This window comes from Acomys russatus, chromosome 24, assembly GCF_903995435.1.
Source record: "Acomys russatus chromosome 24, mAcoRus1.1, whole genome shotgun sequence".
Taxonomy (NCBI): Eukaryota; Metazoa; Chordata; class Mammalia; order Rodentia; family Muridae; genus Acomys; species Acomys russatus.
The window spans coordinates 262,401-277,237 of NC_067160.1; the positions used below are offsets into that span (position 1 = coordinate 262,401).

General features: G+C 37.6%; 1 protein-coding gene across 1 annotated transcript; it reads left to right on the forward strand.

The window, feature by feature from the left end:
- The first annotated feature begins 1,195 nt into the window (after nucleotides 1-1,195).
- On the forward strand, nucleotides 1,196-2,124 carry LOC127206848 (olfactory receptor 4P4-like). The gene is given in 2 exon segments (XM_051166131.1): nucleotides 1,196-1,424; nucleotides 1,427-2,124. Coding segments are annotated over 2 exon segments (927 nt in total).
- Nucleotides 2,125-14,837: the final 12,713 nt, after the last annotated feature.

Consider the following 14,837-nt stretch of genomic DNA (forward strand, 5'->3'; position numbering starts at 1 on the left):
CTGAGAAGAACATTGAAATAATGTTAAAACATGATACACTATACTTACTCCCTTGGTGTATCAAGATATCAACATAATCATGGCTATAATATTCTAAGTATGAGATTAAATAAGCAATACAGGTCACTAGGAAATGATTAGGTCTCTAGAGTGACTCTAACACAGTTGTTAGCTCTAAAATGTGCCTTTAAATTTTTAGAGAAATGTAAAAATTAAGCTTTCTATTAAAATATCAGACATAGTTACCACAAATTCTTTGTTCCCAGACTGTCTGTGTCTTGAGCATTTTTTGGAATTATTCAAAGAGAAACACTGAAAATACTGTCAGCTTATTCAGGCTATTTCACTGTTATAATTAAGATCATTTCCCTGTTTGGAAAAATTACTATTAATTCTATGTGATGTGTAAAATGCTAACTGTGAGATGGAAATATTGTATTTAAATCATGTGTGACATACAGAATAATGAATTCTCAAACTTTATAGACTTAATAAATTCCAGAAACAATGTAATATATGCAATCCTTTTTAATTATTAAGGAACAAAAAATGAGTGGAAATCTCCTTTAGATTGAAAAATATGACAAAGGAATTAGTAGAATGGAACCAGGCAAATAATACAGTGCTTAGATCTGTTTCATTCTAAGGATTTTCTGTAATTCATTTTCCTGCTATTTTTGTATTTCTTCACATGAAAAATGTGTATCAGAACAGAATAAATTTGTGTCTATGAGATTTAAATATGTACAAAATATTTATAAAATTTATAGGTATAGAAAACTATTATTAATAACATTTAGTTAAGGAGAACGGAGAGATGGCTCAATGGTTAAAAGCATGGCTACTCTTCCAGAGAACCTGAGTCCAATTCCCAGCACCTACATAGCAGCTCACAAATATCTGCAATTTAGCTTCAAGTGATTTGATACCCTCACACAGGTATATGTGCAGGAAAAACATCAATGCACATAAAATAAATAAACAAATCATTAAAAATAATATTTAGTTAGGCATTTGGCTTATAATTGTATATTTTCTTAAAAGATTTAATTAATGGGTATAAATAAATTTAATATGTACTGTTATTCAATTTATACGTTTCTATAAAAATAAAAATGTGTATAAAGCTAAAAACATTTTATTTAATTTCAGATAAACTAAGTTTCACTTGTGTATATGGACTCACCTAGAATTCATGGAAAATCATAAAAATGTTACAGAGCTTATTTTTATGGGCCTCTGGGAAGAGAGACAAATAGAGCTGCTTTTTTCTCTCTTATTCCTGCTTTGTTACCTGGCTGTCTTAATGGGGAACTCGGTCATTCTGCTCACTATCACCTGCAGCCACTTAATTGAACAACCAATGTATTACTTTCTATGCCACCTTTCCATCATGGATCTCTGCTACACTTCGACTGTGGTTCCAGGCTCATCAGGGACTTAGCCATAGTAAGAAAAATCATTTCCTATAATGAATGCATGACCCAGCTCTTCACTGCTCATTTGCTGGCAGGGGTGGAAATCTTCATCCTGGTGTCCGTGGCCCTGGACCGCTATGTTGCCATTGTCAAACCCCTGCACTACATGGTTATTATGAACAGGAAGCGATGTGATGTGCTGATTTTCACAGCATGGGCAGTGGGGTTCTGGCACTTCGTTGCTTTACTGCTTATGATGCTCAGCCTGCCTTTCTGTGGTCCCAATCACGTCAATCACTACTTCTGTGACATCAAGCCCCCTTTGAAGCTGGTCTGTAAAGATATTCGTGTTGTTAGTATCTTAGTAATTGCCAACTCTGGGATGGTGGCTGTTGCTATTTTTCCTGTACTAGTTGCTTCTTATGTACTGATTTTGTATAATCTGAGGACAAGATCATCTGAGGGGCGGCGGAAAGCTCTCTCAACCTGTAGTTCTCACATAATGGTGGTAGTTTTATTTTTTATGCCTGGTATCTATACCTATGTTTTACCTGCAGGAAGTGAGAATAAGGATAAGGAAATGTCTGTGTTTTACACCGTGATTGCCCCTATGCTGAATCCCCTCATTTACACTCTGAGAAATACTGAGATGAAAAGTGTCATGCACAAGGTATGGTCTCGAATGTTACATTCAGACTGGAAATAAATGAAACAACCTTTTGTTTCTGGGCCTATGTTTCTAGGTCAGCTATCATTTGAAAGGTCACAGAGAGCACGAGCTATTTGGGGGGAAGTTATAAGTTAAAGAAGCAACTTACTGCTATGTCTACTCTGTGATTCCTCTTAAAGACAAAGTCTTCACAGTTAGATCCAGCCAGGTTATGAGTATAACAAGAATATATCACGTGAAATAATTGTGCAATTTTGCTATCTTATTTTTCTTAAAAATGACTCATGAAAATAAGCATTCATATGTGCATATATGCTATGGTTTTTAGCTTGGTGATTTTGTGGGCCTCCTAACAGTTACAATTGTGGTGTCTCTGGCTCTTTCATCTATTCTTGGGATTTCTTTTTCTCTTATTGAGTTGCCTTACCCAGCCTTGCTATGAGGATTTGTACCTAGTCTTATTGAAATTTGTTATTCTATGTTCAGTGGCTATGTCTGGGAGACCAGCTTTTATTCTGAAGGAAAATGGAGGAGGAGTGGAGGAGAAGAGAAGTGGAAAGAGGGGAAATTGCAGTTGGGATGTATTGAAAATGAGAATTATATAATTTTTAAAAACCCAAAACAATGAAAAATTAAGGACTAAATAAATACACTAAATGATATGAAAATACATTTTGATTTTATTTGTTTATGTTCATCAATTTTTACTTAGGATTTTTAAGTATACTCAACATGCACTATAACACTGAGCTGAAGCTCAACTTTTATTTTTTATAATCATTATACATACTCTGCTTCTTATTCTAGATTATCTTCTAATGCCACTTAAAGTCATATATGAGAAATACATTTTTAAAAACTGAAAACAATCAGCAAATATCTCCATTTACTTGTTAAAAAAAAACCCAGAATCCTGCCTTTGCACATTTCTTGTAAAAACTCACTTTTTTGTTTTCTGCACTAGAGAGAAATTGCTGCTCTACTTACAGATGTTCCCAAGTGCTGCATAATATTGCCAGTATGCATTCTCTATCTCAGTTAGGTGTTTTACTGCCCTTTGTTTAGACATTTCCCTCTACTCAAGCATTTGTCTTTCCTTGGTCATAATTCCTGGATTCACTCTTTATGTATTTCCCTCACTAAGATAGTCTTCTCTTCAGTCATGTAGGAATGGCTCATGGAGATGATCCCAGAGTCAACACAATTCGTCATTCACCTAAATTATTCCTTTAACCATGCAACTGCTCAAAAACCTAGAATATGAAATAAAAAATATGCATTATTTATGCATATGCTTTCTTGTTTGACACAAGTGACGTCTTTCCTTGGCAATGGGATTTTAAGTGATAAAGCATAGTGTGTAGATTTGTGCTTGAATGATGAATCTACACATGCTTTTCCTACTTAGGATATTTGATGATTTATTGGATGAGTCACAAGAAGCTTCTAGACTACCAGAAAGACTGTTATTCAGGAAAATAAACCACAAGGAGAAACATCATGCTATGATTCGTTTTCTTTTCTCAGATAAGTTTGAGGGGTAGAATATGATATTATAATATTAGATTGAAAATTATATTGAACTGGAATTAATTTTCTACTTTTCTGTGTTATTAATAAAGTTTACTTTCTGATAAATTCATTTTGAAATATTGATTTATCTTTTTTTGATAATATGGTATCAACAATACATTGAAGAAAAAATTTTCTCTCTTTTATTGTCATGGATACAGGGCAAACATTCTCTGGGTCACCACAGCAACACCTATTTATGAAAGCCAACACTTATATTATGATCCAAATCCTAATAATCACTACACTGCTGCTTTTCTCTGGCTCTTACAATTTTCCTTAACCTCTTCCAAGATTTTCCTTGAGCCCTAGAAAGGTTTATATGTATATTAACCTTTTCTGAATACTTGACTTCAACGCCATTGCAAGATTTGTTTATTTTTATTTTTTTGCAAGATTTGTTTATATCAGTCTTTTTATCAGTTCTGATTCTATGTTGTAAACTGCCTCCCATTAAATAAAGAATTTTTTTCATGAACAAGGTTGATGACAACAGTAGTTAATTGACATAATCACAGTATCTAGAAGACATTTGTCATACATACTACACCTACTTACAAAACAATAGAAATCGACTCCTTGATGGGACCTATGGCAACTCCACAGAGGTTTATTAGTTCTATATCCTGACTCCCAGTACTGTCTCAGGGTCCCCATGTGAAGTAGGCCTAAGCTCCAGTTAGAGTATACTATGCTTCTACCGTAAAAATCATGACATTATCGCAACAGTGGGGGAGTCTGGTGGTGATGAATAGAAACACAGGTCCTCTTCAGTCACAAGTAACTGTATTAAAAGATTCACGAAAAATCACTCAGTACACTAAGAATGCCATACAGCTTTGCTTTCTGAGCTGAATCTTAACGGCTCTCAGGCATTTTATGTTTTTCTGACTCATAACCTGCCTTTCCTGATTTATTTGTATCAGTATCGGATGTAGGAGCTCCAGAAATTGATGTCTGTTTTAGTATATAAATAAAAATCAAATTATTTCTTATTATAAACTGAAGTCTCTTGCTTTTGAGATATTCGTTGTTAATATCCCCCCTCCCCCTGAAAAAAATTACTGCAAGCTCTTTGCCAATGTTCATTTTTCTGCCCATAATGAGGCAATTTCAGCATTAGTAAAAGGCACCACAATTTCTGCTTGGTCTATTCCTGCTTATTGACAAAATATTCTTCCTTTCAGAATCAAATCAGAAACCTTTTCTACATAGATACTTAATCTTTTACTTTGGTTGTGTGCTAAAAATATCCATCCTAAGATATTATCTTCTATCTGCATAAGAATTCCTATGGGAGAATGAGGAGAAGGCAAAATAACAAAAATACAATTCAGCTTTGGCTTCAAGTGATACACATGTGCATCCTGTAATTTCTATTTCACCAGAGCCAATCTCTCTCAGCCTCAGTTTATAATTTTCTTGCATTATTTAAGTCGTTATTACCTTGTAAGGTTGGAAATAAATTACTTAGCTCTTGAATAGTTAATCCAATTGCAGGCCACAGCCAGTGATTTTGAAAACCAGTAAAAGTTTGCCATTGATCTTTCTTGATTTGTACTTTCTGTCATTGAATTTTCTGTAACACTATCTTATATTCTAGGTAATTGATGGAATCTCCTCTTTGTATTTTTTTGAGGGGAAAGGAAAAATTGTAAGCCCCAAAAAGGCCAAATTCCATTTGTTTCATCAAATATTTTCTAACGTATCTACATCTGAATCAGCCAGTAAGATATCATCCATATAATGATAAATTTTAGATTGAAGAATCTGTTTACTAATTATTTATAATGGCTATTGTACACAATATTGGCACAAGATAGAACTGCCTAAGATTCCTTGTGGTAAGACTTTCCAATGATATCTCTTTATTGGACAACTATTAATAAAGGCAGGTACTAATAAAGCAAAAGCTTTCTCATGGTCATGCAAAGGGATCTTGAAGAAACAGGCTTCTAAATCAATTCCTATCAAAAGTCGTAGGTAATAAAGAATGCAATAAGATTCCAGTTTGTAAAGGGCTCTTTGACTAAATCATCTTACTTGTGACTCTTAAATATGTTAACATCCTCCATTTTCCTGATTTCTTTTGTTGAGGCCAGCTCCATTTGGCATAACAATACCAATTTTTGTTTCAATTAAAGTTATCTCAGCTTCTTGCTGATATAGGAAAAGCTCTCTGCAAGGTAAGGCTGACCAAAAACTACGTTTATGTTCAGCATACCCATGGCCTTGCTACTCCTGGAAGCTCCCCAACCATAAGCACAGCTAGCCCTACCTGCTAGCCTCACTTTCAAGGTTAGTGAAAACTGATTTGTCTAGTTAACAGAAATAACTTGAGTTCCACTGTCTACCCCTGACACCCTGCCATATGAGCTAATTAAGGTTTTTGCTTTTATAATCTGTCTCTAAAGAATGTGGGGGTCACAGTTCAGGTCCTGAGTGTGGGCTGCATCTTTGATCATGATAAGTCTTCGGGTGTGCAGTCAATAAACCATCAATACCTGACTGGCATTGGTATCTGGGTGGTTTGGGCAGCCTCCTCTGTGGGTTTGCTGCATTGCTCAGGAAAGCCCCACAGTCTCGACTGTCCCTCAGTTTGATAAATGAATTCCATCAAACTGGCCAGCTCTTCCATGAGGCAGTAAGTTTTCTTTACTTGGATTCTTGGTGGTGTTTTTTTTTCCTTGGGGGGGGGGTGTTGTTTGTTTTTATTTTTTACATTTATATATTTATTTGTTCATTTTTATATATTTGGTTTCTTTATATGATTTTGGTACAGTCTAGACCCTTAATAACTCAGAAAGGAAAAGGCAGATTCAACCTTACTCCACTGAGTCAAGAGAAGCCACTTGACTTGGTGAAAGGGAAGGGCTTACAATTCACCCCTTTGGACTTGGGTAGAACTTTCATCTGAGAGTTCCAACAGGAAACACTTCTCTGTCTTTTATGTTTTTTCTGTTTTTGTCGCCATTCTTCTCTTTATAATTTTTAACTTTCTTACTATGTGACATCTGGTTCCCTTCGCTCCCCTTCCTTACTCCATTGGTAGTTCTTTGTGCACTAGTTTGTCCATGTCTGTCAGCTTATATCTTTGGTTTTGTTTAATTGATTGACTCTTGCTCTGAGTTTCATGTTCTGAGGAAAAGGCCAAACTCCATCTGCTGGCTGTTTACCCCCTGACTTAGTTTTAACTCATTTCAATGATTTTCAAAAAAAAAAAAAAAAAAAAAAAAAAAAAAAAAAAAAAAAAAAAAAAAAAAAAAAAAAAAAGAAAAGAAAAGAAAAGAAAAAAAGAAAGAAAAATGGTAGCTAAATTGCAACAACAAAAATGGATAAACTGACATTGCCCTTGGAGTCCTGCACCTGCTGCTAGGAGTCTGGAGGAGCCCTGCCTTCTGGTCTGGATCAGGCTGAGAGCAAGCCTGGGGCTGCCTGACCAGTGCTAGCTGCTCTTAAAGGGGCACCACCAGCTTCCCAACTTCTCCAGTAAGAAAGCTGGTGGTTAATCCTGCTAAAAAAACCATGTTCAGGGTTCAGTTCTATAGCTGAACAGGCTTAAATGGTTTGTTCTGATGTTCTGTCAGCGTTTCTGCTGATTACTGACTGCTGTTTTAAATACCTTTCAACTCAATGCCCCTCCTTCCTGTTTAATTCCAGTCAGCTGGTTTTCTGCTCCTCCTCTTGAACTACAGGCCTTGAGCTTGGTTTGACGATTCTCCTGGTTTAAGAGCAAAAGGAAAGAGGGGTAAATAAAAGATATTAGAACAGCCTGGCCTTGTAGTACAAGCCTTTAATCCCAGTAGTCAAGGAGGCAGAGGCAAGCTGATTCTGTGAGTTCAAGGCCAGCATGATTTACAAAGGAATAGCAAGGGATACACAGAGAAACCCTGTCTCTAAAAAATAAACAAACAGACAAACTAAACTAAAAAAGATATTAGAAATTAAAGCATTGTTCGAATAGGATCCTATTAATCTGGGCCAAAAATAAAGGGAACCAGGATGGAAATGCAGCTGTGACTACATTGGGCTCAGGGAAGGCATGGGATGGAAAATGCAGCAGGGCTGCTCCCTGGTGGGGGGTGGGGGTGTGTTTGGGAGTTGGGGGAGTCCTGTGTGCCTGGCTGAGTAACTTGGGCTTGAAACAAAGGCACTGATTCTTATTAGACAGTTGAGAAATTGCAGGGTCTCTGAGCCTGGGCTGCTGAGTGCACGGTACATAGAAAAAAGCCAGAGATGCACAAAGCAGGCATGAAAAAAAAAAAAAAAAAAAAAAAAAAAAAAGGACTCATCAGTCATTTTGCATCAGGGATTATTTTTTTCCAAGACAGGGATTCTCTGATTAGCCCAGGCTGTCCTGGAACAATGGAGGGTGGAGGCAGGCTGGTTTGATGAGTTCACTACACCGGCTCCGTATAAAATCCAACAGGTATTGGGTTCAATGGGACAGCTCCGACTCAAAGAATAAGGCGTAGGACGATAGATAGAGGAACATGCTAGATGCCTCCATTCAACCTCCGGACATGTAGGCAGGTATGTGGACGTACCCACCCAAGCACATGGAATGCACTCTTAAACATAAGGAACTGACAAATAATCAGCCGGTATTGAATGTTGTTTGACTCAGTTTCTGATAGACGTCTGTAGAGTCCAATCTGCGAGCTGGGAGGAAGAGAAAGCACAGCAGGATTTGATCTGAGAGGGATCAGAGCGATCAGAGGAACAGAGTGTTAGCTGAGTCAGAAGGGGACGTGAAGTATGCCTGGAACCCTGGCTCCACTGCTGTGCCCAGATCCGCGAGACCCCTAAAAAGATCACCAGGACTCGATTCCTATGCAAACACAAGAGGACCTTTAATTTGCGAGCCGAGCTAGGCTCTGATAGTCACCAACACAGTGGTATCTGGAAAGAACACCGAACTCTGAGCTGAAGGTAAAATTATAGGTTCCTTTCCCTCCTAGCATGCCCATAGCAGGGAAGTCCCAGCCTGGCAAGTGCCTATTGGTTGAAATACAAAAGGGGTATCAAATATGCTTTAAAATGATTGGTTGTGGGAGGGTACCAAAATCACAAATGCTCCTGGTTTTCTTTGTTCTCTCTCTCTCTCTCTCTCGCCTCTCTCCTCCTGTCTGCCTCTCATCCTCTCCTCGCGCTCTCTCTCTCCGCTCTCTCCTCGCTCCTCTCTCTCTCTCCCTCCTCCCCTCCTCCCTCCCTCTCTCTCTCTCTCTCTCTCTCTCTCTCTCTCTCTCTGGTCTGGTTTCCCAGCAACTTTATCTCCTGTTGGGGGAAAGGAATGCAACAAGACTCCTTGTTGGTTCTACCCTGCAGCTGGCCAGATTATCTCCTGTAGGCCTATTTCTTAACCTTTTGTCCCAATAACCCTGAAATCCGATTTTCGTTTTTCTGGTATCTCACTGCTGGGAGGGGAAAGATAGGAAGACTATTTGGGCTTGACAGTCTCCAGCATGTGAGCCTATGTTCATCAGGAGACCATGTCTCAAGGGAATACAGCGGAAGGTTGTAGAGCAGAGCAGATGATGTCCTCCTGACTTCCTCATGACTTTACATGTATGTACAACCAGAGGAATGAGCCTGTACCCTCCCAAAAATATGTGCATGCTGCACTCACACACATAAAATGCACAAGGAATTAATTAAGAAATAATGTATGCCCAGGGGTGGGTTGTGGAGACACAAACCTTTAATCCTGGCACTCTAAGTCAGGAATTTCTGTGAGTGCAAGGCCAACCTGATCAACAGAATGAGTTCCAAACCCATCCCTTCAAAAGAAAAAACAAAAACAAAAAAAAAAACAAAAAAAAAAAAAAAAAGAAAAGGAGAGAAACAATATGTGATTACTTTCCAGTAAAAAGTTGAACATTATTACACTTTTTAAAACTCTTTTCAGGTAAGTAATAAAAGAGAACACACCCTTGTCCTCGGTCCAATGTGTGCTTCTGCTGCTTTTATTTGGTTTTGTTCCTAAGCTTCATTTCCTACAGAGACACCAAAATTGAATCTCATGAAGAGCTTATGATAAAAACAATAAAATTATTTGTAGCATGCAGGGTGAGGAGGAATTGAGCAAACTATAGACACAGGAAGCCATCAACACAAAGGCTTGGTGCTATTAGCTCTAAATGCCAAGGGTATTTGCTAAGCTATTCCTCTTAAGCCTGGAAGCTTCAGCTGGCTGCCCGGCCTCTGTGCTGAATCTTAAATGCAGCCATCATCATGGGGCCTCTCCCTGGGCAGAAGATTATCTGAATAGGCTCCAGATGATGGCCTGGGGCTCCAGAATGCTGAGGGAGTGAGCTTTAAAGGTTTGACCCCAGAGCTCCTGCTTGTGCAACAAATCCTTCAAGGACTTGGCTGCCTTCGCGACTCCAACCTCATCTCCCACCCCACCCCCACCTCAGTGCCATCCCGAGGTCTAGCCAAGGGCTTGGTATGTGACATCACAGGGACTTGTGCTCAAGCTGTGGCTTCTGGGCAGCTCAGTTCTTATCAAGGACTCATCCCCCAGTAGGTCTCCATGAGCCAAGAGTTTTTTTTTTTCCATTTATTGCTCATCCCTGCATGCTTTGCCTTGCATAAAGTTCTTTGAGGAAGATTTTTGAACTGATCATGTTATTTAAATTATATGAATATGCCAAGGACAAAAGAAACAACATTTATATTTCAACGTCTTTCCTTTAATGTGTGTGAATCTCTTTATCCATGCCAAATGTTATTATATATATAATTATATAATGTTGATGACAAGGCAGTGGGGGTGGGGGTGAGTACCATGATGGGTTAGAGGCAAGGTGTACCTCCCCTTAAGGAATTATGTCACCCAAAATATCTGTTATCAGGGATGGAGAGGAAGGGGCCACCCAAGGGAGAGAGAAGGGGCAAGAGGGGGAGAGAGACAGAGAGAGAGTGAGGGAGAGAAAGAGGGGGAGAGAGAGACAAGGACAGAGTGAAAATGTGGGGACAATAGGAATCTGGAACAGAGAGAGTGGGGTGGTGGGTGGCCCTATCTGGCACACACCTGGAATACCCAGGCTAGGAAGGTGATAAAGTAAGCAATTACTAGGACCCTAGAGGCCCCTGAAGGCAGGCTAGCTGAATTGCCTCCAAGCTGTCAGACTCATCAAAGACAAACACACAAAAGCTCTTAGGAGCCAGCTGGCCATATGACAGGGAAACAGCCAGATCACATGACAGGGGAGGAGTCAGAGGGCCATGTGACTTTGAAGGAGACAAAGGGACACATGACAAGGGAACATACAGAAGGTCACATGACAGGGGAGGACCCCTGAGTGTTCCAGAACTATAGAGACAAAACACTATCTTTTTCATGCCCACTTCTCTCATAATTTCTACCTAATTTTCTTCAGAAAGTAGTGTACCAGCATGCACCAGCATGGGTAATTTCTACCTCCCTTTTACTAGAGAATGTTTAACAGCCTTACTACTACCACCAAGAACTGGAGACCACTATATTATGGTTGGTTCATAGTCATGGCTACAGGCCAAGCATACTGTATATCATTACAGCAACTTTTGTCTTAATGGTTGGTGATCTGGTGTTCATCTACACATGGTGTTAGACTAGTTGCACTCAGCAGAAAGCTGCATAACTTTATAGCTTCAGTCTCACTTATATGAAGTATCATTTTGTACACCATGAAACAGCAATATGGTTGAAAATATAAATGCATATAAATGTTATAAGAAATCATTAAATGAAGGCTTTAAATTTTTTGCATGTTATTTTAAGAGAACGGCATTTTTCAGTATGTCTTTTCACTGAAATTGCCTGGTGTCTAGTTAGAAATTATTATGTTTGAAAGTTATTAAGACCTGGGTACTCTGCATGCATTGTCCTTGGTTTGTGTATCAATTTGTGTTGGCCTCCTGGGTTCAGATCCACTGGGCTTTCTGGTCTCCCTGTGGATTTCCTGACCCCTCCTTGTCCTTCCATGCCTGCCCCATCTTCTATACAACTCTCAGCTCTCCTCCCAAAGTCCAGTTGCAAGTCCCAGTACCTGTCCCAAACCCCCACTGGATGGAGTCTCTCAGAGGACATCTATGTTGGGCTAATATCCACTCATAAGTGAGTACATGTCATGCGTGGTTTTCTGGGCCTGTGTTACCTCACTAAGGAGATCTTTTCTAGTTCCATCCATTTGCCTGCAAGTTTCAAGATTTCCTTGCTTTTAATATCCGAATAGTGCTCCATTGCGTAAAAGTACCACAGTTCATTTATCTGTTTGGTTGATGGACATGTAGGTTGTTTCCATAATTTGTTATTAAGTCTCTCTGATTTTTTTATTTATAACTTAGAAAACATAAAAAGCTTAATTTTCTCTGCTTATTCTTTCTACAAGAAGTTGGAGATATCTCTAGATTGTCTACTCAATATTTTTTCCTCTAAGTTCTGACTCAATTCACATCAAGTTTTTAAGTCACTTTAAAATTCTTTTATCTATAAGACTAAGTAACCTTACAAAAGGAAGGGACCATCTGTTACCAGTGACATTAGTTAGTTAAAAAAAGGAAAGGATTCTTTTCTTAATGTGAAAATATTCTGAGCTCTGTATTCATACTAATCCTTGGAGAAATGAACAGTTTGGGGATCTGGAAAGGCATCTTGTATAGGTCACAGAATCGACTTGTGGCTTTGTCATTCAACACTTCCATCCCTAACTATATTACAAATACTTTGTAAGTTTGCTATGGGACCTACAACATCTTCCTTCCTCTGTGCTTCTTTCCTCAACGTAGTTTTGCGCAGTTCGTGGAAGCAGGGAGTCATGATCCAAATTCTATTTTACTAATTATGATTTTATATCCTTTGTTATCCGCTGGCAGTTTTGATACAAATGACAACACTGCTTTACCCTAACTCATGTCTTGTTACTAAATTCAAGAATGGTTCATTTAATATGGCTATAGTCTAACCAGACAGCTCAAATTAGATTCACTATAGCCTCTGAAATGTTTTTGAAGATCTGAGAAAGGAAAACTGTAGGTGATAATGCTGTCCACATGTCAATGTCTTGTACAATTATGCATGAACATATTCCCTCTGTAGGCAGAAATAACTTTTTTCACCAGCCTGTGAGAAAGCTGCTATCAAAAGATGCTGGGCAGATGAGACTGATGTAGCTGGTCCTCTGACAAATGATATTTCCACATTTGTGATTTCAGAGAAACATCATTCCTAATTTGATAAAATGTATACTTAATATGGTTTTATATACTGTGTGTGTATGTGATTAGAATCCTCTATTGGTCACTGGAAAAGAAACAATAAATTTAATAGCCCAGTATGTTTTTAAAGGTTTACAATTATGATAAATATGAAATACTATCTTTGGAATAAAGCATTTTTCTAACATCAATGATAAGAAATGGGTATGTGAAAGGCCATCATTAGTGAGTAAGAAGAAAAGGATGTACTTCATATATTAAAATTTATGACAATTTCAAGAGGTACGTTTCCTAAATGTTATCATATAAAGTGGCTAAATGAGATTAGGCTAAGCAAAAACTATATATATGCACCCAAAATTTAAAAAGATATCATGTCTAACTAAACTTTAAAGGAAAAGGTAATAGACAATAATAACCTTGCAAATACTTACAATTGATATGCACCTGAAATTTATATTAATAACTTGACTAAGTACTTCCTAGATAAAGTTCAGACCAGCCATAACACTGAGCATCCTAAAATATATGTAATGAAGTTGAAGGAAAATACCATGTATAGGAGTGTTGCAGACATCTCACTAAGTAGCTACTTCTTCACAAAGGTTAAGTATTATCTGATACACATTATGCTCTTCACACTGTACCTGCTTTGTGTCTAGTAAGACTCAGAAAAAAAATGATGACATAGTAACTTCCTGACAAATGACGGAACTAGATACAAAAAGTAGATCTGACAGGTGTTGAATTGTGTGAGTTTCTATTTCTTTGCCCTGTTTCTCAGTTCTCCTTTGGTTGAGATAGTATGAATCATGAGCTTAAGCTACACAGTGTGAAAGACTGGAGGAGAATTTATTATGTAATGCTTTAATTTAAACTCTTACAGGCTAAAAAAATTGGATCAAGTGGTTAATATTCCCAGAATATAATAAGCTATGCATAGAAGTAAAGTTTAGTGTGAGGGGCTGAAAGACACAAAGCTACTGTTGCTGAATTCAGGACAGGCTATTTTTAAAATAGCTTCCCGTCAAATCAAATTCTTCCCTCTGGGGCTCTTTAAATCAGTATAAACCCATGAAAGGATCCACCAGACACCCATTTTCACCCTCCTTTATTCTCTACATTTTCTGGTTTGCTATCTTTCAGATCTTCTCCACTACCTCCAAAACCTACATAGTGTGTGTTTACTATTTTTCTGACTGACATAACCAATCTAAAGTTGTCCATCTTGTTTGAAAATTTGAGGTAAGTACAATTGTTTCTAGAAAACACACTGTATTCTGATATTATTTATCTTAAGGACATTAAAGTACATGTTAATGCCTGATGAAAACCTGACGGATTGTATTTATTGCTACCTCTGGAGAGGTACAAGGGCAGCTATGGTTCACAGACATGGAAAAAAACAAGTATCTGATGGGGCTGAAGACTGGATAGTTTAGTTTTACAATTAAGCTTAGTTGTTTAGTGGTTGAGATATTTCTAGGTCTGGATAGATGTTTTAAGTCGATAATGATGAGATATGATAGATATTGATTTACAATCAGAAATTTAGACTCATGAGTATAAAAAAGAAATTTTCTTCAAGGATGTCAAATACAAATAGCCAAAACACTAAGAATGTAGCATTTATGTAATTCCTATTGTTTTATGGTTCTTCTTGATGTAGATAGCTTAATATATATGTATAATAATATAGATGTATATGTAAACTATTAATTAAAAATTATAAAAAAAGAAAAAAATTACAATTAAAATGAGACCAAAACCACAAAAATCCCAAATCAAAATAAACAAAAGTTAATTGAGCAGTCAAAGGAGCATATGTGATTTTAATATTCTCTTTACAGGCCTCAAAGGACAAGGATTCATATCTAATGTTGTAATTTTAGAGTAGTCATTCCTGTGGAAGTCAAGGTCTCATGTTATGTGATGCTGTACAAAGCACTGGATCTTCCATTCCTAGTCGCTTA